At 40.7% G+C, this 24,788-nt stretch overlaps 1 protein-coding gene across 1 annotated transcript; it reads right to left on the bottom strand.

Moving 5' to 3' along the window:
* Positions 1 to 2,198: 2,198 nt before the first annotated feature.
* On the bottom strand, positions 2,199 to 24,422 carry tgfbi (transforming growth factor, beta-induced). The gene is made up of 17 exons (XM_085285641.1): positions 24,201 to 24,422; positions 21,446 to 21,544; positions 11,398 to 11,462; positions 11,140 to 11,297; positions 10,863 to 11,027; positions 10,276 to 10,422; positions 8,488 to 8,629; positions 8,198 to 8,410; positions 7,504 to 7,641; positions 7,267 to 7,409; positions 4,572 to 4,708; positions 4,134 to 4,264; positions 3,628 to 3,752; positions 3,229 to 3,331; positions 2,967 to 3,034; positions 2,772 to 2,796; positions 2,199 to 2,679 (listed from the first exon to the last, which is right to left on the bottom strand). Exons 1-17 carry the CDS (start codon positions 24,311 to 24,313, stop codon positions 2,618 to 2,620), a joined length of 2,034 nt encoding a protein of 677 aa, XP_085141767.1. The 5' UTR covers positions 24,314 to 24,422; the 3' UTR covers positions 2,199 to 2,617.
* Positions 24,423 to 24,788: the final 366 nt, after the last annotated feature.

The following is a 24,788-nucleotide window of genomic DNA, read 5'->3' as shown; positions in this document are numbered from 1 at the left end:
GTTCTGTAAAAAAAAAATCACATTGGGAAACATATAACCCTACCGATTAAGACCCATGTCACTATGATAGACCTATATTTGGCCGATGATACTGATCCATCAGTGGCTCTGCTATGTGTCAACTGAGAGCTGGAAGATTAATTTGAGATGCAGCTCAGCAGTGTGTGCCATTTTTGTTTTTAATATAGACCAGCTGATTTTAGGCCTCTGAGTTTTATATGACTCAAGATTTAATTTATTGTAATGATGATGGTTGTCTAAATAAGCTAAAACATTCCTAAGAAGTGTAGCTCAGTTGTGTTATATTATAATTGTACGAGTTAGCTAGCTCCGTGTTACTTTAATACTGTATCAGGCTAACCAACGGCAGTGACAATATCTTAGCCAAACTAATGACCTTAACACACATGAAAAATAAAAAAAACAATATCGTACAGGTATAGTTGTAAGACTTCTTACCTCAATGTGTTTTTTTTAGATTAGATGCTGAAGTCTTGTAAGCTGATATCACTGTAGAGGTCAAAGTTTGCACTGCATCTGGACGCTGTCTCCTTTTCTCCCTCTCTACATGAAAAACCCATTCCTCCGGTACGGCCACAGGCACTCGTCCTCCGTCTTTTCTACATAGTTTTCTCGGTTGACGGCGTTGTCTTCTGTCTCCATTTAGGCTTCTTTGTCTCCAAATCTTCAGTCTATAAATTTGTTTAGCAGCGGAGGTTGCTTGCGTCTTAAATTGGCGCGGTCGCGATTGCCTGGTTTTTCCTCTCCACTGTTACATATTGCTTGCTCAGAGTTTGTCTGTTAGGGTTTTCTTTTTAATACTGTAAGGTTAAGACCTTAAAGTAATACGCTGCAAGCTTACCTTGCTGTGTATTACTTTAAGATCTTAACCTTACATTGTGAAGGCTTTGAGAAAAACACCATTTCATTTGGTGCTATACATATTGAAGTGAATTGAATTGAACTAACATGACTAATGACTTCAAGTTTTCTTTCTGTTTGTTTCCATTGTCTGTAAGTTGAATAAATACATGTGTTACCTGTTATTTAGTTCAAACTGCGGGTACAAAATTCAGAGAATATGCTGTGTTGTCATGTGACCTGTTCTCTCATGTGTGCCTTTTTCTTGTTTTGTATGCATTTCTCTTATTTATATTTATTCCTGCTGTCTTACTAATAATATTTTATTCCTGCGGTTGGTGTGGAATTCACATTTTCATTAAATTATTTTAACCCTCTCTGGCATTGATTTTAGTTTTTCAGAGAAAAAATACTTCACCCTATGTGTGGTGCTGGAAACATTTTACCAACTTATAAACTCATAAGTCTAAAACAAACAAGTTCATGTCGTGATTGCTGAAATTTCCCATCACCTGAGGGTTATGCAACTCAGTTACCTTGGGTCAGATGTTCGTGCTACACGGAGCTGAAAGGTTTGAGTTAGAGAACTTTTCCAACTTCTGTGCCCGCTCCGCGTGGTGCCCTGCTGCGAGCCACAGCTGTCCTGCATTACCTGCTGCTGTCACTCATCTCCACAGCTGACACCTGAGCCGCAGCTTTAAACCTGCTCTGTATTAAAAGAAGCCAAACACAGAGAGCAGACTGACAGGAAGTCCCAGAGTCTGCTCATACTAACTAAATAAAAGGCCCGGTAATTTAATGAAATCAGGCAGGGAGAGCATGTTTGTAGAAGAGGTCATCCTCACCGTTTCCAAAGTTTCAGATGAACTGAAGCTGATAAGAGTTAAACTAATGATATTGGTGACTTATTACTGACTTGATTTAGACTCACTATGAGTTTGTTTTGTGCTCATGTCTGAAATTTGATTTTGATGGGAAACACTCATCGAACAGCTCACGGCTGATGTTGATGTTCGGTCTTGAAACAAGATCATTTTAACAGCATGTTCTGGTCTCTGAGAGGCGTTCACTGCTTCAAATTAAACTGTGCAAAAAGCAGCTCAGTTTCAAACCTGGATCACATCAGGGACGATGCAGGATTCCCAAATGTTAGAGGGATGGAGTCACAACCACTGTCATAGGTAGAATCTGAGAAAATTACAGAGCAACTTTTGTTGTAAAAATGTAACTAAGACATAATGATTTGATTGTTCTTCAACTTCACTTTCATACAGAGATGTTAGTGCAGACAGATGCGAGGTGAGGCTGAAGGACACATGGTGTCAAACGAGCGGCAGTGTGGTCTCACTTTTCGGTTTTATTTTACAAAAAAAAAACAAAACACACACAGAAACCATCAGCTCTATGGTTGCTTCGAGCTCTGACATGCTGCAGAACAACACGAGTACAAAACACACTTTACAAAAGTTCACACTCTGAATTATGGAAGTAAAGACTAGCTGTTATATATATATATATATATATATATATTTTTTTTTACAGCGCACAGAAAAAACAACATTGGTTTGATTAAAAATAAAAAAGGAACAATTTTAAAAAGTCTTCACACACATTTCTTCTTTTCCAGACATGAATTACACCAGAAAATCACCTTCAGATCCTCTCATGGCCACGCAGCAGAGGATTTAACACTTGACCTTTGACCCTCTCTAGAGAGCCTCTGCTTTTCTCCTTGTCGTCTTCCCTCTTGGCAGTGTTACTGCCTCCGGCTGATCATCTTGCTGGAGTGACTGTTGAGAACCTTATTGAAGAGATCGTCTGAAGAAACAGAGAATGAAGCAGAGCAGATTCAGATGAGAGTGGCGTGCAGCAGGAACTAAACATATCATGAAGACATTACAAACACTCACCGTTCCTGAAGCCCCTGGAGTCTGCCTGCAAGACACAAAGGAGGGCATTGCAGCCCAAACATGTGATTCAGTAATCAGAGGACAGGTATTACATCAATCTTTCTGATTTCAGGATTTTGGACATTTTGAGGTGCAAAAGTGATATTCAGATTATTTGTGAAAAGGTTTTTTGGCATAAAGAAAGGCCTTTCTCACCCTGGAAGCGGGAATGGCTCTGAGAGGAGCTGCAGGTCCGTCGCTCTGCTCTCTGTCCACCTTTGGAGCTGAAGACACAAAAACGCCAGGTCAGCTTTAAAGGACAGGTCTACATTTGAAAATTGCTTACTTCGCTTCAATTTTATGTATACAGCGCCAAATCACAACATCAGTGGCTGCATGGCGCTTTATATTGTAAGATAGACCCTACAATAATACAACTATCTTATCCATAGTTCGATGTTGTAAACACGGTACTCACGCAGAGGTCTGATGATGCTGTTGACCGCGTGGATAATTCCGTTTGTCGCCATCAGGTCAGCGTCGGCCACGGGGATTTTGTTGACGTAAACCGTGTAGTTACGCTGAGAGACAAAGAAAGGCGTCAGACTCGCTGATTATTCCTAAGAAGACAGCAATACTGTGCAACATCTATGGTCAACACAAATTAAATATGCCTTCAAATGTGAAATAAGATACAAAGTGCTGAATAAAATATTGAAAACAAATATAAAATAGACAAATTAGAGATGAATAATCAAAATATAACAACAACAACAACAACAATAATAATAATAATAATAATAATATCAATAATAATAAACTGTGTATTTAAACAAAAAAGATTTCGACATCTTTTAAATAACGTTTTTGAACCAACCAAGCCCAGCTCTAGCTTCTCCCCCTGCAGAGTTTGGAACCTGGTGTGAGAGGAGACGCCACCGCTCACCAGCATACTCTCCCCCAGGTGATACTTGAGCACACCTGACAGGTGCTGAGGGTCACCTGGACACAGAAACACAAACGGTTCTTACTGTGCGTCTGATCTCATTTCCTTCTTCATGCTAAGCTCTGGTATAAGCCACGACTTGCTTTGCCCCGTGTCAGTAGATGACTGGAATCAGAGCAGAGTCTCTGTATGTCTTTATTAGGGTGGAAGCTGCTGCTGTTTGTGCAGCAGATTAAACAAACAGTTTGTGAACATTCAGCGTGTTCAGTCCAAACAAAGAGCAGAAAATTAGCCCCCCTGAGAAATCTCTACAAACCACCTCTCAGTATAAACTGCTGTAAAGAAAATAGACGCTTTCCACACGTGTGTGGAAACTGTCCATGTGGATTAATTAAGAATGTGAATAAAGAGAAGCTGTGTGGTTGAACAAAACTCACGCATCAGCCTGTTGCGTTCATCCTGCGGCAATTCATTGAAGGCATCGTTGGTGGGAGCGAAGAAGGTGAACACCTTCTGCTGGTTCAGAAGCTCGGTCATACCTGCTGTCTGGATGGCATTGACCAGCGTGCTGAAAACAGCAATAAATGATGTTAGCTCGAATGGCAACTACACAACAACACACTAACACCTCTGCTTCCAGTCATTATGCAACACCAAACTAACAGCTTTATGATAATCTAGGCTAACAGCTGACTCACTTTTTTGGAGCTTCAAACTACAAAAAACCCTTTTTCACTGATCATAGTTTGTGCAGTTGCTGCTCTGTGCCTCTAAGGTGCACTGTAGAGTCATTAAAACTGCCAATAGGTGACAGGGAGTGTTTTTGCTGTACTTTTCCATCAGAGAAACATGATTCAGATGGTACAGATCCTCACATGAAGCGGTCATCGGCCTTCAAGACATCCATGATGTTTCCCATTGGTGGAGTGATTACTTTGTCCACTGTGAACATGGTGGCATAGCGTCCAACCTTGTCATGCGCAGCGATACAGGCGTTCTCGATGCAAAGGTTCTACAAAGAAAAAAAATTGTGTTTAAATACCTAACACTGGGCTTTGGAATCAGAAAAAACGAGTTCTAGTTATTATTATTACTGTTATTATACTGTTTAGATACCACTGCTAGCAAGCCAGAGTGTTTCTGATATATTTGTTGATCTAATATTTGTTGTGGAAACCTGTTAACCTTCACACTGACCATGCTGAGTTTGACCATCTTGATTTTGAAGGTACTCTTCTAGTTATTATTATGTTGCTTAGATTAAAAAACCTGACCAACTAAAGCTTCTTCTCTGTAATGTTTGTTGACTTGCGGAGGAAACCTGACTACAGGCCTGAGGGAATCACAGATGACTAAGAATTTTTTCATGCTACTGTCTCCACATTCTAGAGTCTAGTGTAGGATATTATGTTGGTCTTATCTTTACAATGTAAAGTGTCAAACACAAACCTTAAAACATACTTCACATTAAAATGTAACAATTAATGGTGTAATGTAACTCTGTGGCTAAGTAGACAGGTTTATATCCTCTTTAAATGAGGTAACACACCACACACAGTCCCACAATGGTTAAGTATGGAAAGACTTAACCACTGTGGGATGCAGGAAGCTTGATGTGGTCTGCAGAGTTCATTACCGAGCAGACAACCACCCACAAACCAGACCTGGGACATGTGGAAACGAGCAGAAACACAAACGCCTCACATCCTGTGTCACCAGAGCACAATCAATACTACTGCTAGGACGTATCAATGCGTAAAGCATCAGTGTGAGAGGCAGCTAATCCACTACAAAATCAGTTCATTTTTCGGTCATTCATCGATTATCTGACTTGACTTTTGCAAAGTATGTTTCTGAGAGCCTAAGGAAAAAACTAAAACTGACACATAGAGAGGGGTTAACAAGGGCAGAACAAGGGTCAACGGAGGGGAGAGAAACGGGGACCAAACAAGGGCTAACAGCGTGCAAGGGAGCACACAAGAACCAGCAACGCTAACATGGGGTAAAGGCCAAAGTGACTCAATACAGGGGCGATAGAGGCCAAATAGGTATCAACTTATTAGGTGTAAGCTTGTGAGATTAAAAAGGTTTTTAACGTAGACATAGTTATAACTGACCTTTGGTCAGCAGCCAGCTTGTTCCAAAGAACAAGACCACAGTAGCTGAAAGCACCCTCAGCAGGCTGAGATCTGATTCTGGGAACCGTTAAAAGATCTGCATCTGATTACTTGAGAGGTCTTACTGGGTTAGAGAATCAGCAAGTTGAAGATAGGCCAAAACGTGAGCCTTGAGGAACCCCTGGTTGGATTTTTTTTAACTACTAATCACAGTTTAGGTCTCTGACCTGAACCAATGAAATCATAAAGGCTTTGAATTAAATGTCATGATCAACAGTGTTAAAGTCAATAATGAGATCAAGAAGAACTAAGACAATACAAACAAGGACCAACCAAGTAGAGGGTGCACAACATAAAGTAATCACCCAAAATAGTGACATGGTATGACTAATCTGGCTAGCCTACTCAGCAACTGGTGATGCTGACTGTTCAGCTCCAAACAATCATGGGAAAATAAGCATTTATTGTGTTTCATTTATTACTTCAATAAAGTTCTGTCTGCATGTTTCAAGTTAAAGTTAACCCTTGTGTGGTGTTCGTATTTTTGTTACTCAGCCAGTGTTCATGGGTCTGGTGGACCCGCTAGAGTTTTGGCTTTCCAAATTAACACTATCAAACAATTTTATGTTAAATTACTCAACAGATGTTTACTTCATCCCAATTACAAGACATATGAACAGCAAACATGGTTAATTTTTTCCCTTTACCTTTGTTAGATCACATTTATGAATTAATGTGCTTCTCGTTTTTCTTTTATATAAAATGTTATAAATAAATCAGTTATAATCAAGTGGAGTGAGTGGAAAGACACAACACATTTACACGTGAAAAAATAATTAATTGTTTAATTTTTCTTTTGAAAAAAACTGAACACGGGTCTCACAGACCCGAACACCATACAAGGGTTAATAAAGAAAAGAGGTTTTCAAGAGAGATGAAAACCAGCATCTCGTTAGGAGATGGAGGCGGTTTAATTCCTCATGGCAGCAGCAGACGGAGGCAGCAGCTCCATCAGAAGTTGATTCTTCAGCAGCAGCTTCCTGTTCTGACCACAAACAATCACATAAAACAAAACCACATAAAAGAGCAACATCTGCTGTGAACAGCCTCTTGATCCAGCAGAGAACTATCCACACTCAATTCAGCCAAACAGCTGAACAGTTGGCTGTTCTGCATTCAGAATATTTAACTTGTTTCAGGTCCAATTAAACACTCTCATGGCTGTATTTTGACACATGATGAAACAGTACTACTCTGCTTCTTTACCCTGTGAATTCCAAGTACTCCTAACCACATCTGTACACTTCTAGAATTTGTGATTTTTGGCTGTTCAGTCGCCCTAACAGAGAGTTATGGTTAGTAACCACAACTGAGTCTGAGACACAAGGAATCTGAAAAGTGTCTCTAACAAACTGTGGAACAAACCACCAAGTAAAGAAATGTCAGTTCTTACTTTTCTGTAGACAAAGACTCTGAGTTTGAGGCCTCCCAGTGTCTCCAACTCCTGGCCATGGTATAGAGCCTTGGATGACAGCTGCTCCTTCAAGACGTGATTACTCATTAATTTTCTCATGCTGGGAGTCATTGTCATACTTCCTGTTAGACACGTGGAAACAATGGCTGTTCATACCCATTTCTGATTATCCCTACAGGATGGCAGGAAAGGCCTTTTTTGGGGGCCACACGTTACCTTTAAAGGCGTCGTTCAGGGGAGCAAGCATGGTCAGAGCCTCAGACCCGGTCAGGTGGGGGGTTAGACCAGCTTCAACAAACATCCTGGTCGCAGTGGAAACAGATGAACTTTCAGCCAGCTCCAGGAGAGTTTTAGCTGCAAGAGACAAAGAAGTATTAATACTATCTCTGGTACAACTAATAATCCTTTTAGGTAACCCTAACCCTAACCTAAAAATGGTAACTGTAAATTTTCCACCATTGTTCACTTCCAGTGGTACTCAATGTGGACAAATGTGACTTGGTTTATTTTAATATAATTGGTCCCATAGTCACTCGACACCACCATCGGCCCAATCAATTGGTTCAAGGTGTGATTTCATAACACCAAAATTTGATTTGGTTGAATACCACCCAGGTGTAGAGATCCAAGAAGTGGACGGATCTTGTCTCTTAGTCTCAGTGAGGACCCTAAACTTTGAAAGATCTGTAAAAATAATAAACATGAGATTTTTTTTGGATCTCCTGCTAAGACAGAAGCTCTTCCAATGACCTGAAGGTGATAATTCAACTCTGAGTCCATGATTATTCCAAGTGCTTATGTTAAAACCACTACTGAAGGACTATTTTGTGCGGATTCCTTGTGCAGCAATATCTTCCCTATATTGGGTGAAGCATTGTGGTATTAGTAGTATTGTTTGTAGTGCAATTACCTGAGTCAGGAATGAGCAGCTCGCCGATGTAGTGGATGACTCCATTGGTGGCTAGCTGGTCCGTCTTGGTGATGATAGCTTTGCCATTCAGGGTCACGTGTTCTCCATCACAGCCGACCTCCAGCATGGTTCCCTGCAACGTTTCCATTGGTGTTCCTGACACAATCGACTCTGCGCAGTGCATGTTCTTCAGGATGTGGTAGTTGAGCAGGTCTGAGGGGGCATACAAAAGTAATTAAAAATATAAACAGAGCCAGATAGAAGGAGTCAGAGTGTCTTGTGCCAGTCACCTTTTAGAGCTATGGGGTCTCCCAGAATTCTGTTGAGGGTCTCCCGAGGAATCTTCTCGAAGGCGTCGTTGGTGGGAGCGAAGACCGTGTAATGACCCTCGTTCTCCAGCATGGTGGTGAGACCTGCAGCAGCAAAGGCCGTCTGAAACACAGACAATGAGATATACAAGAAAACAGAGACAAGAGTTTAAGCTGCTTATTCCATCAGAACTTACAACTACTACAAGTGTCTGGGGACGTGCAAACCTATTGCTGTAGAAAAGCTAAATGTTCAGGATTTCATAGCTCTCTAATTGTTTTCTGTATGTGACAGATATGGACAGCAGTCACCCAGAATCTGTTACTGTGGAGCATGTGGTTAAAAATGTCTTTTTGACATAAGAAACAACTTCTGTGAAAAAGATTTTTCCCCAGTGTCAACACACTCTAAATTGCCAGACAAAAGGTGGTGGCCAGGGTTCTTCTTCTTCTTCTTCTTTCATGTTTGACGGCAGCTTGCATCGGTGGCCAGGGTTTGAAACAACTAAATGCAAAGAGGGATAACTGGACCGCACCACCACTTCCTGCTGAAGGGTGAATGTGTGTTTTCTTTAATTTACAAATAAAGTAGTTGTACTTCGTGGCTCAAGAGTTGGGAGTTCGCCTTGTAATCGGAAGGTTGCCGGTTCGAGCCCCGGCTTGGACAGTCTCGGTCGTTGTGTCCTTTGGCAAGACACTTCACCCGTTGCCTACTGGTGGTGGTCAGAGGGCCCGGTGGCGCCAGTGTCTGTCAGCCTCGCCTCTGTCAGTGCGCCCCAGGGTGGCTGTGGCTACAATGTAGCTTGCCATCACCAGTGTGTGAATGTGTGGATGACTGGTTGTGTAAAGTGCTTTGGGGTCCTTAGGGACTAGTAAAGCGCTATGCAAATACAGGCTATTTACCATTTACTTAATTAAATGTTTGAGTTTAGTTTAGGGTTTAGTAGTTTTGATTTCCTTCTTTGGTGTTTAGTTTATTAACAAACAAGACTGTACTGCATTGTTTGCTGTTTATGATTGTGTTTTGTTTAGTTACCCCTCGTGTCTCAACGGTCTGATCAGCCATTATATATACCCTCGTGTGTAATTTCATGTGGAGGTCATTTATGTTTGTTTGGGCAGTCATTTGGTTTGTTAAGTTTGCAGTCTTTGCCTGAGTTGAGTTTTGTTTCTTTGACCTCTTTTATGAGCTCAACATTTATGACTTTTGTAAATATAATTTTTGGGTTGGGTTCACAAATGAAAACCCTATTTTTGTAATAATTCCTGTGACTCCTCCTGCTTTTTCAACTCGGTCCATCACAATGTCCCATAGAGGTCTGCAACAGCAACTATGGACTAGCAGGTCCAGTTAATGGGGTAGACCTTAGATTCAGAAGGAGAGTTCATGGGACTTTAGAATTTTTACTGATACTTTACCTTGTGATATATTTTAATGATTTACTGTGATGGAATCAAACTCTTTGTCATTTTATGGTGAAAAATGTTCTTCTTAAACTGCTGAGGTATTTGCCCCTGCTATGTTTCACAGCCTGGTGAAACTCTCTGTGATAGTCATTTTATACCCAGTCATGTTACTAATGAACCTAATTAGCTGGCTGATGTTCCACCAGCTGTTACACAACTTTTACAGTTCCTTTAGCTGTTCATGTAACAACTTCATTTAAATATTTTTAGATAAGCAGGTATTTCTAATTTCGTAGGCTGTTTTAATACAATTTTTTCCAAAGGTTTAAAACAACAAAAGGATTTTAAATTCAATGGACTTACACGCAGAGTCTCCAGGTCGTCATCAATGTCAATGATTGATTGCATGTTGTTGGAGATGGCTGTGATGACGCGGTCAACCACGTGCACGATGCCATTGGTGGCATGTTGGTCAGGTTTGACCAGACGAGCGCAGTTCACAGTCACAATCTGTAGATATAAGAAGAAAATGTATTAATGTGTTGTTACTGCAAATATTTGTGTTACGCCTTTAACAGTTATGTGTATGATCATACATTGATGATCATACACGTGATATGATACCTAATGTAAGATAATAATGATGTTCAGAGCAAGACTGTACATACAGCCTCAGTTTTGAGCCTGGAGACAGTCTGGTAAAAAAAAAAAAAGTATCCTAACAAGCACTGGAACTGCTGACCAAAGTCCTCTGTGGAGAAGGGAGAGCAATAGCTTAGCTGATCAATACTCAGAACCCTGACTAAAGTCGGTTGTCTCAGCTAATGATTCTTCCTGCGGTGGTTTCACATTAATTACAAATTTCTCTGGTCTATATTCATGTTATCATGACAGCTAAACTTGATTCCTGTGCCAGAGTTACAGGATAACAATAGTATGTCTTCATTCACCCCATTGCTGTAGTGGTGTATATGGACGGGGGCGTCCTGGTACATGGAGGAGAAGGTGGATCCGTGCTTCAGCTCCTCAGAGGTTAGCCGGCGACTGACCATGTGGTAATGAAGAGCATTTAACAGCTCGATATTCACATTGCTCACCAGAGCGTCAAGGATCTCCTGGAAAACGACAATAAACGACACACAATGAGTTAAGCAGGAGAACCATCGCTGATTGCTCCTCACAAAAGGAGCGCGAGGTTGCAGTAAAAGTGTGTGAGTGTGTACTGACTGTTGGCAGAGATTCCCAGGCCTTGTTACTCGGGGCGAAGAAGGTGAAGCTTCCTGGACCTTCGATCTCCTCCCTGAGTTGGGCTCGATCAGAGTACATCTGAGTGGTGGAGGCGCCAACCATGCCCAGAGTGCTGTAGATGTTCACAAGAGGCAGCGCTGCAATGGTGCACATAAACAAACCCAGCTGATGACTCTCTGCAGTAAAATCCCAACAGATGTTTTAAACATATTTAGTGTAAGGGGTGAGAGGTCATACCTGCAGGACAGCCCTTCTCCCCGGGAATCTTCTCATAACCAGGGCAGCACTCATAGGTGATCACCCTGCAGAGAACACATAAAAACACAGGAGAACATGAGGATTCTTGTAGACCTTCTTGTATTCCCTGACGTCAGAGCAGAGGCTTCATGTCAGACTTCATGTTCCTGTTTCTCTATAAAACTCTCTGCCGCATCAGGAGCTCGTAACTTGTCTGTAGGGTTTCTGCTACAGGATACTCATAAATTCCTGTCTGACAGTAATTATGCTAATAAAGTTACGAGCTGCATGAGCAGACCTGAGAGTCTGCAGGTAGTGCAAGTGGTCTTATGAAATGACAAAAAAAGAGCTCCAGTAACCAATCAGCCCTTACCTGACTCAACAAAACCCACCTGTTTGTCCAGGAAAACAACAGCTTCTACAAAGCTGAAGACCCACCTTTGTTTACTGCATCAGTACTTTGCACACTAACCACTAGTTTATCTAAAGAAAAGACATAAAACTATCTGTATTATGGCTTTAGCTGAATGGAAGACCTACACATCTTTCAGCCTGAGTAAGTCATCAGATGGAAGGAGTTAATATTGTACAACACAAGCTAAAAGGGGAACTCTGAAACCAAAGATGTCTTCAAAAGCAACTTAGACTTTGAGAGAGCTGGATCTGAATCAGAGGCAGCTCAACTCTTTGCTGGATTATGTCAAAGTGCTGAATGAAGGCAAAGTATAAGATAGTGGAATGGCAATATGATAGGAACATCATCCTTCCATGTGTGCCTGTTTGGTGGCTCTTCAGTGTGCCTATGTACAAATGACACCAATCTACCTATTTAAATAAGCATTTGTATGTAGAAGACAAAAGAGAATGGGCACACCCTCTGGATAATCACTGGAAAAGTCGGACCTATTGAGGCCACAATATTAGCCAGAGAAAAATCACGCTGCTGTACTACAGCCAATATCATCCAGTGGGACAGGTGAGCACTGAATTTTGCTGATGACCCTTTTCTGAGCGCCCAAACATGACTCATTTGGACACAGAGTGGATGAGGTGAGTGACATGCTGCCTGCAAATTATGGAAAAGAGAAGAAAAACAGACAAGGAAAGGCTTTGTGTTTCCCTGAGTGTTTTGGATTCACAGTTTGAAGTGTATTCCACCAGAAAAATTATTCTGCATCCAGAGCATTTAATTGCCCTCTGGTTTTTTCCAGTTTCTCACTGACTGAAGAGTTTTTCAGTCATGACATGCAGATCATGTTATGTGTGCTAGATTTACATGTCACACATTAGTGGAAGCAGCACATCTACTATTCCTACTCATTGTAAAGCTGTATGTATGGGACTGTTTTTCGTCGCTGCACCAACACATTCGCAGTCTGTCCACAATCTGTTCTTCATGGTGGGCAGAAGGTTCCTCTATGTCTGAAAAACAATTAAAAATAATTGGAATTCGCATTATAAACATAAACTTGTCTGAGAAAGGAGGAAATTAAGAAATGCTTTGGTGACAAGTTTATGGTGTCAGATTGTAGTTTAAAATCTTTTAAAAAATCCAAAAAACACAGTTTATTTTATAAATTATGGTCTGGATGTAAAAAAAAAAATAAGGAGAAAGAACAGTATGGCTTATGGCTGGGTTACCCTGTGAGTGACAGGGATTAATAATGGATTCTGACTCTGATTACCTAGTGTACCTAGTGGTCACTCTGGGAAGTGCACCCACTGAGCAGGATTTACAAGCAGTAACTGTGGGACCAGGAGGACCTGTGGAGGTCTGTCTGCTGGAAAAATCTCAGAACGTTACTTCAGCTACAGGCACATGTGGGCTGCAATGAAGCGTACAGCCTGAATGGAGCTTTCAGGACTTCCTGTTGAGATTTCCATAATAAATGTGGCTCCGCCGTCTGGGCTCATAAAGCTCATTTCCTCAGAGAGGAGAAGAATCTGCAACCAGACTAGACGTCTGAGAGGAAACCTGCACCCACTGCCAGGAAAAACACTAAAACCAGGGCAGGAGCCCCCATCCTCCTCACTTCCTGTTCACTACAAAATAAAAGGTCATTATGAAGAGAAAAGTGGCAACTCGACTGCAGTTTGAATAGTTCTGGACATGAACATTACTAGTTTCAGTTTAACCGGCAGCTTGAGGGTGATTAAGACTTAACCAAAGCAGATTTGAACTATTATGTCACTGCAAAGGTAGTGAAGAAGACTGCATACCCATAATAGTCAGTGTCTTTTAAACTGAGAGCAAATGAACATAATTCAGCGGGGGAAAAAAATCAACCGTTGGCTCAACAACCTTCACTAAAAAAGCTTCTCAGCTCTGACAAATACTTTGATTACATGTATGACAGAGTAATTCTTCATTTATTTGAATGTCGTCTTCAAAGACTGTTTTATAAAAGACAGAATCAAAACTGGAGAAAACTTCTTGGTCAGTCTGTTTATCGAGCAGTTTGCTGGGGTTGAATTCCAGAGGGACATAACAATGACACACAGTGACAGTGACAATACTATCATTATGAAAGCTCTAGCTACATGTATTAGAAATACGTTGGAAATAACAGTGGGCCAAAGATTAAGTCTTGAGTCTTGAACACCGTAGTTAGAATGTAGAAGGTGGAGAGCAGATTAGCTGAGGTGAAGCCTAGCAGACAGCCAGCAGCTACAACCACCTGTGTCGCTTTAATATTTAATATTTATCCTGCATGTATAAGCCAACCTCTTTGTGTCAGCCTGCCTCTATGTTGCATGACATGGGAACTTTTTAATTTGCAGCTGGAGATAAATCGTTGATTGATCAGTCTGCCAGCAGTTGAATTCTTCTATAAAAATCAATTTCCTAAACTTCCTCCTGTGTCAGCTCCTCCACTATGTCCTCTCTCTGAGACGTTCTGAGTCTATAAACATCAGATGTGTATTTTCTTCAGCTTTACGAGTCAACAATTGTTGGAAGGTTGACTGGCAAATTTATTAAATATATAAATTTTCCTGATGGGAAGAGTCCCCTGATGGAGGAATCTCATTATGAATTTCTGAGTTTCTTGTGTTTGTTTTAACAGAGCGATTAGTGGACGAATCTTTCAGTGAAGCCAGGACCACCAACCAGTCACTGCTCCATATTAACACTTAAACCGTCTGCGGACAGAGGTCTTATTTCTGCTCTCAGGTCCTCTATAATAAAGTTTAACGTCGACAAAGAGAAAAAGGAAGCTCCCAAAGCTCCCGCAGCCTTCATCACATAAGTGCAAACATGTGAAGAGCAGCTACTGATGGTGTGTGTGTTAATGTGCGCAAACACACACTGGACTGATTATCAAAGCAGATGGAAACTCAGGTCCCTTTTGTTCTCCACATAAGTAAAGATGGCTGCTGTGGATTTATGACAAAACAAACAGAGCAAGGTTGCAGTAATTCTGCCGCCGGGATCGAGCTGCTCGATGAAAACCTTAAAAAAGAAATGCTTTCACATCAGTCAGCAGCACGTCATCCTTCAGATTGTCAGAGGAAGCTTCAAACATGAAACTGCCAGCCATGAAAAGCCTGAGAAAAGTTTCATCAGGGATTAAAAGTCATTTCCAGAATGTAAAAACAAGGTGGACACGTACAAATTTTGTCTTTGAGAAACTTTTATTAACTAAAGCTGATGAATTAAAGTTAGACACCACAGTGAGGCAATTAAGGGACGAGTTACACAAGCTTGGTTATTGTGAACGTGTGCTAGTTAATTCTAAATGAAATGCCCTTTATTTAACAAAAATGCCCGTTAACGATCTAGATTTTTTTTCTACAAAATTAATACTTTTACACAATATTTAAGAGCCAGAAATCTAATCTTCTGACCGAATTCTGTGTCATATACACCGCACAGGTGCAAGATCACTGATTTTATTAACATCTCAATAAAAACTCTGAATAAGTCAGTCATGACAAGCTAACAGCTAACAGTTTAAATCCAGACTCTACAAACCACATCACACATTCCCAATAATCAAAGTCTAAACATAACACAGCTCAAATCATAGTCAAGCGTTCCAAACTTCATGTGTACATCAGTGTGTACCGCTATATGCCTTATTATGTGGGCAAAAAGGACAGAAAGTTCAGTTTTATTTTGCATTTTACAAATAAAGGATTTGAAAATTATACTAAATTGCTTCTAAAAAATCTTGTAGCTCTAAAAACTACCAAAGCTCTCAGAGGTTTCAAAGCTAGAAGTGAGCTTGAACCTTTGAAGCTCTGAAAGCTAGTGGAGCCCTTGAAGGTGTCTGAGCTGTCAGAGTGATCAACGCTCTCAGAGCTCTTAAAGTTCTTGGACCTCTAACAGCTACCAGAGGTCTCAAGTCTTTGAAGTTCTCAAAACTTGTGGAGCTCTGGAAGCTACCAAAGGCTACAAGGATCTGGAAAGTCCTCAAAGCTCTCAGATTTCATAATAATTATCAAGACTAGGTTGGGTAGCAAAAGATCAGCGAATAACTTTGGACACCAGACCTCTGTGCACTATTATAAAAAGTTCTGACACATAAGAAATCACAGCAAGAAGATCAAAGGGACAAAAGTAATGTAACAGTGATAAAGATATGTAGACCAGAGTGAAATCCCCCCATCAGATCTCACCCAGCTGCTGAGCTTTAAACATCTCCAGGCTACATCTCTGACCTTTGAGCCATGTTTTAGCAGTTGTAGGCTGACACAAAGTCTCTTCTCGCAGTTTGACTCCAAACCTTTAACGCATTTTGCTTTTGTTGTTTTAGCTCCTAAACTGTGGAATGAATGAACTCTCACAATCTGCACAGCTGCCTCCTTCAGTTGAAAACCTGTTGACTTGGATAGTTTTACCTCCTTTAACTGCATATTTTGATCTTTTGTTCTTTATAACATAAATAAGATGGTTACTTCAGTGCTGTTATTGTAAGTATTATTATTATTATTAGCAGTATTACTTAGGGTTAAAGAAACAGATGTGGCATTAGTGTCTGACAGACAGAGGGTACTTTGAGGACCCGGGGTTCAGAGGGGGGTTGTAGTGAATTACGATGGGAGTTATGAGTCTTCCTTCTGCTGACCTCTAACCTCCGGATCCTCCTCCACAGAAACCCACGGGTCCAAAGCCGCAGAGACAAAGACATGACTGTTAGACTCAAAATGCCCCACCAGTGTAAATCCAACTAAACTGTCAGAGATAAGAGCTCAGTGTTTCCACACCCACACTGTGGGTGTTGTAAGATTTGTGTGCATGGGGCGTCAGGGTCCTCCAGCAACTTCACTTCCTACAAATGTCCACAGAAAGTCTCACTTCCTCTTTCTGTCCTATTTGCTGCCAGCTGAAAGAATCTGTTTGTGAGAAACATTCAGGCTGAACTGTGAGCTGCGTCAAGGCTGTGTCCAACATCCTGACTGGACACATTCAGGACAGGAAATGCACAAACACAGGACGAGCCTCACAAATGCATGAATAAATACACAGAGTAAGCAGGAGAGATGAAAACAGTATGAGACAGAAAGAGGTGGCGGACAGGAGGAGGATCATCTTCAGATACAAGACGGGAGAAGAAAATAGTGGAGCAGGCTGAGAGATGAAGAAGATGAGGGAACAGAAACTAACTAAGAAGAATTACAGTAGAAGAAAGAAGAAGTAAATGAAACATTGCAAACAAAGTTATGAATCATTTCTTATGCTGTCTGTTAAACTGCTGAAGCGGACATTTCCATAAGTTTGCCTCATGATAAATCTGTGACAGAAACACCAACGCCTTCGGTTTGAATTCAACACGCACCAATAACCGATCAGCTGATACTAGACTGTGGCAAATAAAAAGACATTAACCAGAGACAGGGCTGATATTTAGCTCTTCTATCTGGCTTGCTGAATATTAAAAATTAGAGCGACAAAGACCAAAAAGGTTTTAAAATTGTTATTTTTATCATCATCTGTGTAAATCCAGACTAAATGCTCCAATAATTCTAACATGTGAAGCATTCCTCGTCCAGAGCTCATGGAGAGATGATGGATGGAAGAGTCACCCAGGACACCAAGATTCAGGTTCCATTTAAAAATAAAAGTAGATGTCCGAATTAATATTTTTAGACTCCGATTTAAGAACTCGCGTTATAACGTGAGTTCAGGGATGCCACGATCTGCTGATCTAATTTAAAGAATCTCCCCAAATATGGAATAAATAAAGTATTTCTCATTGATAATTGATCTGAGCCCACACGAGCTGATGACTTAGCTGATACCCTTCCACAAATCCACTTTTTCATCTTACTATGCCTCTGCAAGCTGTTTTGCAACCCTCTTTTCTTGTTTCAGCGTCATATCTGCTGTCACTGACGCCTGCTCTGATCTGTGAGAGGCTCTTTGTGCTACACACGGAAAGGTGGGGCGGTCCCAGAGCAGAGTTTTACCAGTAAATCTAAACGACTGCAGATATAAATCTCCTCTGACTGCTCCTTTGTGGTGCTACTTTAACCCTGTCTGGGTTCAAATAGACGCTTTTACAACATTAACCACATACCTTCTGACTTTGTGTACTCTGTTTTGGTGGTAGTTTTTCTTTTTCTTTTGTATTTTGTTGATTTTTTTTTGTCTCAGTTTAGTTTTTCCCGTCGAGAAATCTTCATTTCTCCACAACATCCATCACCTTCCTCTTACATATTGGACCAAAGCTGAGTTTAAAGTGGCAGCAAACAAACAAACTGCTGGCACATTTTGAAGGCATGAATGCATTCACACTGACAGTGGGTGTTTGTGTTTGGTAAAATGTGCTGTCAGAGGCTTGACAAGTTGCAAATGTTCAGATTTAAAAATCAACACTGATATTCATGTTTGAGTTTGTTAGAAAAAGAGAAGCTAATAAAGTCTGGGGAAAGCTTGAGTGGACTGAATAAATGTGGTTAAACAGCCTTTAAATCATATTTAGTTTCATGTGTCCAGCTGATTACTGCTTTGCTAAACTGGCTACTGGATATAACTCAGAGTTTAGTTTTTCTGAGTGAGATTTAATGCCTGTAGTGATGAATGTTATGTAGATTAATCAGGAGAAAAGCTGTTGTTATCACTGCAGAGGCTTCAAGTCCAAATCCCTGTTTATGTGTTCTGTCATTTTGATTCAGCATTTGCAACTGCTGCTTCATAAGTAAACTGTATCACTGTGTTCCTGTTAAACAGTGTTGTCTGTATAAACACATGCATGAAAAATAAGCCTCCTGTCTTTTAAATCTTCCTCACCCACCGTCACCTTCCTCATGTTCACAGCTCTGCAGGGACACTCCGCAGCCAGCTGCGTTTCACTCAAGAATGTGCCCATAGAAAGAGTCTGGGAGGATTTTAGGATTTAGCAGCACGTTTCCTCTGCAGCGCCTTCCAAACACATACCAAGCAGAAATCCGGATTTAAAATAAAAATCAAATGCAGCGTTTAACGTTCAGAAAGGTTTTTCCTCTTTGGGCTGAAGATGGAGGTGGGAAGTAAATGCAGACAGTAAATTTCAGTGGTTTACAGTCAGAGACACACACCCACATTATTAATGAGGCAGCAGAGGCCAGCTGTGCTGCAGATCTCATGAGCTGGACAGGATTAAAGCAGAGTGCTGTGTCTGTCTATTCCTGTGAGGACGAGTTTCAGTTTTAGACTTTAGGGCTTTCTGGCCCTCACTTTAGAACTGTTCACACTTGGGCTCAGGTTTAGCTTTAGGCCAAATGAGATAAGTTCTCACAAAAGCAGGTGTAAAAAAGCAGTCTGTTTCTCGGCACTCATGGAGCTCAAATGGGAAAAATCAGCTCTTAAGTGAAGTTGGTTTTAATCCAAGTGTTTGTGGATGGTTCTGGAATGACTTGTCTGACTGGCCAACTTGACCTCGTGACAAAAAAAGCCAAGAAAATCAACAGTATTTGATTTTTCCACTCCCAAATTTCCTCTCAAACTTTATGTGCATTCTCTTGTGTTCCTAATGTTCAGATGATGTGCATGAGGTCTTTCCTGTTTGTGGATGCTTTTCACCTGACAGACTTGTTTACTATACTGCCTGATTTCCAGTGTATGACCTCAACTTTGATCAAAGACTTGGATTTGATAGACACTTACAGCAACAGCAACAACAAAAAGGCTTTCACTTTATTTACATGGATGCATCAATAGAGATGAGTTTATTAAGAACAAACTGGTTTCTGTCATTTTGAGGTTCAGATTAAGTCTTGTAGTTTAGCTGCTGTTTAAGGTTTTAGTCACTTTTAAGGACTTTTGTGGTTTGAGGATTTGGGCTTTGTATTCCTGGGTTAAGTAATATTTCCTTCTTTTTGTTTAGGTTATTCTTTCTTCCCCAAGTCTTTATCTTCTTTAAATGATAAGCGGACAGTTCTTATATAGCACTTTTCTACACTACCTGAGCACTCAGAGCACTTTATACCACTTGGCTCATTCACCAATCACTTTTTAAAAAGAAAAATATAAGTGCTTTCTATCTAACATTCACACTTCAGTGGATGCAATAGACCAACTTGGGGATATTTGACATGCAGACTGGAGGACTGAACCACTAACTTTAGTACATCACTCTACCTCTACCTCCCGAGCTACAGCCACATAGAGGCACTTCTTTTATTTTTAAAGTATCTCTCATGTCTTGTATTCAGTTTTACTTCCCTCGTGTGTTTGTTTTGATTAGTTTCAGCTGTTTCTTGTTGCCCACCTGTTTCTCTTATCTTGACTGTTGTCAGTGACTATGAGTGTATATATAGCCTCAGTTTCTTTTATCAGGGTGTCTGTGATCTAAAACTGGTACCAAATACAGATGGAACTTAGTTTATGTCATTGTCAGAGCAGAACAAAAAATAAAAAAGGTATATGTGGGCATGTTTTGGCAGATTTGGACAGAAATGGCTACCACAGCAGGTAGCTCCACGTTTGATTTGGTAGAGTTATGCACTGGATGCCCTTCCTAATGCAACCCCACAGCGTCTTGCCATTCACCTGGGAGGGATCTTTTGTTTATCAAGTGAATGTGTAGAGACTAGCCTTACGTTAAAAGTCTTGTTATGATCATATTCCTATGCTCTGTAAAATAAAGCTAAGTGAAGAGGACTTTGTTTTCCTATTCTGGACCACAGTGTGATTCATAGGCAGGTATCTGGATTCACTCTTAGGACACTGGATGCTGTTTATCATTCTGCCTTCTGGTTTATTACTGGCAATGGTTACAGCCATCATCGCTGCAGCTTACATGGAAACACTGGATGTGCTCTGCAGTCCTTACGAAATAATATAAACATTTTACTGTTTATAAGGCTGGAAGCTTCAGTTTCACATCTACTTTGTCCTTGCGTCGTATCCTTATGTGACTTTAAACTGGCATGACTGTAATTCAGAGCTACCCTCATTGCAGTTTAAATAATTTTCAGAAACTCTCTGGACGACTTTACAAGCTAAACTCACTTTTCAAAGGATGAATAAGTGTTTTTAATAAATTAAAAACTTGCTTTATATACTTTGAAGAACATCATTACCGCAGTTTGGGGACTGAGTTCTGTGTTTCAACCTTATTTGATCTGAAATGAAGCTTTAGGTAGGAAACACTGAAGGAATTCAGACTTGACTTGGACTTAAATTAATGACTCGGACTCTAACTCGAGAGACTTTAGACTTAGACTTGAGGACTCCAAAGGAAGTGAAATATATCAGAAAAGTCAATGTATATGTTTCCACGTGTCCTTTAAATGAACTCATGAGACTGGGAGTGGAGTCTCAGCCTCAGATGTAAACTGACTCTGAAGTTTGTGCTTCGCTCTTTTTATTCTGAGGTTATGTAAGAGGCAAGTACACCTAGGGAGAAGGACATTTCTCTGTCATCTGAATACAAACTCTCTCTTTTTAGCAGAACTAAAGTCAAACTAACAGATTGGGGTGAAATCAAATACAAAAATCAACTCAGAACCACAGTTGTAACCAAAAGTGAGAAGCAGTCGACCTGTGCTCTGCTTCTTAAGGAAAACTAAGAATGTATTTAAAATGGTAAATATGGCAAAAAGTGCAGTCGGTGGGACTTACGTGGGTTTGCCACAGATCTTGCGGTGGTACCACTGTTTGCAGTTGGTGAAATATTTCTTGCTGGTGCCTTTAATCTGTTGCATGGCGCAAACATTGGGTCTGAAACAGAAGAGAGACAAAGAGGAAAATTTTTATTTTAATTCAAATGTTTATACTTATTAACCACTTTCATTTCCAACATACAGAGACAGTCGGCTTAAGTAAACCGCTAATCCTGAGCGTGAGAGCAGAGACACGTAGAAGCTCTGTTAAAAGTCTAAATCAAAGTATTTGAGTCATCAATTCATAAACTGAAACAGACTGACAGCCATAGGTTTCACAAATGATAAACTGGGACTGTCAAAAATTCAGTTCATACCAACTCTGGTAAACATAATTATCCCCAATTAAGAAAAACACTCAAACTCACTCAAGCACAATGTTGTGATCTCAGTCGGCATGCATATCGTTTCATTGTGTGTTGTTCTGTCTGCATAGGGATAAATATTAAGACGAACCACACCACACAATTTAGAGCCTAAGCTAATTTGCACTGGCTGTCTCCCGAGGCGTCTGTGCAAAACACACACACGCATGACTAATAAGCAAAACAATCTATACCATAAATCATCCACAAAGAAATCCCAAACTCAGAACATAAAGGACAAACAGAGCAGTAAAATACATGAAAGAGCAGATCGTTCATGGCTGCAGGGCTGATCCCTCTGCAACAACCGTCAAAATGATTAAAATGATCTCAGTTTGAGTTCTGCAGGTTAGGAATTTGTCACGTTGTTGACCCGAATTGAAAAAGCTGTTTATCCAAATGAGGATTTACGTAATGGCACCTTACAGTTCCCACTAGCTGACCCATGTGATTATATCCATCGAGGAGCCAGAAGGAGAAGGCAGGAGGAGGAGGAGGTCTGATATTAGGTAATTCTTCTGTGCGGAAACCAAGTAAGCAACCGTTTTCTGAAGTGTTGTTTCTAGTTTGGTAACTAAGAAAATGTTGTCTGCCCTTCTTCCCTTCCAGCCTGGGCTCACAGCCAGATGTGAAGTATTTAGGAAAATGCATTTGTCCTTGTACATGAACACAGTTTACATCGCTTTTTTCAATTCCAGTCAGGGTGACAGTGAAACCGGGAGTTTTTTCCTCTGAGAACTTTTCTATGATCGTTTTGTAAACCTATTATAGCTGTTAAAAAAAAACAAAAAACAGAACACGTGAAGAAAAACTTTTTTCTAAAAGTTGAGGTCATTAAAGTTGATGGAAACTAAACTTAAAAGTGAAACTGCCGTCGTTTATAAAGGTTTTGGCACTGGTTTTTGTCAAATGGTCGATGACTGATTGCTGGAGCTCTTTCTCTAACATCGTAGGGTCTTCAGCTTAGGTATAGAAATTAACTTAAATTGAACATGAAGAGTTATGGCAGATTATATCAACCAGTACAGAGTACAAGCCGGATCACTGTAACACCCTCACACGCTGACTCTCGGCTTACACTCACACAGACTCGCTCAGGCTGGCACTGGTTTCCTGTCTGTGAAGGAAATCCAGCTGTTTAAACCCTGACCCCCCCCCCCCCCCCCCCCCAAAACCATGGATATTTAATATCGTACTGCAGTACACAAAGAAGAATTCAGATCCTTCGCTTAAGAAACAAGAAACCGTGTCACTCCAGTGAGAGATGAAAATTACCACCACACCTGGCACGAATTGAAACCCTGGATTCAGATGGATATCTGGAGCTGGGCTAGTTTTTTCATATTTTCTTCAGAAGAACCAGGATGTCTCCCTTTTTGTGTGTATATTTCAGTTGTATTTGTATGAAGTGTGAAGATATGACAACAAATATTCAATTATGTCACATCCCACAACAGTGAAGAATGACTAGATGTGGACTGACTCGAAACATTAATCACCTGAGTTGGCCAGAGCTCCACCTCTAACAAAAACCCATCAAGTGAATCCATCCAGAACTTTAAAGGCAGTCCTGCTAACAAACAGACACATTGAACCAATCACATGAGGAGATGATGCTCAAAAAGTCAGCGACTTCCTTCCGACTATTTCTAAAATTATTTTTTTTAATTGTCCTTTTATCATCTCTGATCATTTAATAGTTGCTTTATTGATTTTCAATTCTCCAGTTGTGCTTTGGAGGAGTGCATTATACGCTTTGAGATCATGAGGAAAACGTGAAGTGGTAGTTCTTGAATAAACTTGATCACAACCATTGTCCAAATATGGAGATACGCGCTTTTCCCTGCACAGTGAGGCCATAAGAAACAACCGTCAGACAGATGTGAGTAAAATGAATATTTTAGCTGAGGTGTAGTGCAGAAAAAAGCTGCACAACACGAACTAGATTAAAAATCTGCAGAACATCTGTTTTTCATTTGCAGCAAATAAGTATATTCATGACGAATCAATCAATAAAATTCAGTCACTTTCTAGTAGTCGCCCTTAGAAGGAATCTTTTTATTTCTCCAGTAAAAATATTCGATACACGTCATGTTCCTGCGTAATGAAGTACTTTTATTTTCATACTTTGTTTCCAAACCGGGACTTTTATTTCTTTATTAAAGCTGAAGTTTTAGTACATTTAGTGTAGTGACTAAAGGACCAGAGTACTGACACTCCCGCAGATTATCGATCACTCTCTGATCATTTCTATTGATCAGCTCAGTAGTAGTTGAGGTTCAGTCGGGCAGGACCAGGCTCGGCTCGGGTCACTTAGATTCAGGAGAGAAAAAAAGAAAAAAACCTCACCCATGCGTCCGGCCTCTGATCCGGCTGTGCTGCAGGACCGCCTGGAACGGAGACCGGGCCACACACGCGGTCAGAACCAGGGCAAGACCCAGGGCCAGCGCGCACACATTCATCTTCACTTTCTGGAGGTAAAACCTGCTGCTGGTGCTTCTTCTTCTCTTTCTTCCTGTGCTTTTTCCTCCTTCCCTCTCTGCAGCCCTCGGTCCCTACAGGGACCAGGACAGTCCGGCTTTATACACCGAAGAAAGAGGAGGAGTGGCGAGGAGGATGGGGAGGGGCGCACCAGAGCAGAGCTGGGAGAATCCTTTGTTGCAGAGAAGTACTAGTACAATTGTGTAAAATACTCCCCGGCAAGTTGAAGTTTTTAAGAGTACCCTGCAGTAACATGAGACTACTGCTTTGAATTCACGAGTCACCGATGATGATCGATATATTATTGGTTTATGTGTAGATTGTTCTTCACGAGTCGATCAAATATTTCTCTTTTATCTGGTGTGAATCCCTTACTTTGATCACGTTATATTGTCAGAATAAGTCATTATTTTATTAATTTCATTTAATTATATATACCAACAACCATTGATCCAT

This window comes from Mchenga conophoros, linkage group LG2, assembly GCF_057382185.1.
Source record: "Mchenga conophoros isolate Kocher_MC1m ecotype Shallow Benthic linkage group LG2, M_conophoros_male_GT1.1, whole genome shotgun sequence".
NCBI lineage: Eukaryota > Metazoa > Chordata > Actinopteri > Cichliformes > Cichlidae > Mchenga > Mchenga conophoros.
This window is presented reverse-complemented; position numbering and strand designations above follow the sequence as displayed.

Excerpts from the sequence above, each read along its gene's own strand:
- tgfbi (XM_085285641.1), bottom strand. The coding sequence starts at position 24,313 with ATGAATGTGTGCGCGCTGGCCCTGGGTCTTGCCCTGGTTCTGACCGCG. Across the intron at positions 11,298-11,397 it reads GGAGAAGGGCTGTCCTGCAG|CGCTGCCTCTTGTGAACATC; the intron begins GTATGACCTCTC and ends GCACCATTGCAG. Across the intron at positions 8,411-8,487 it reads AGACCCCATAGCTCTAAAAG|ACCTGCTCAACTACCACATC; the intron begins GTGACTGGCACA and ends ATGCCCCCTCAG.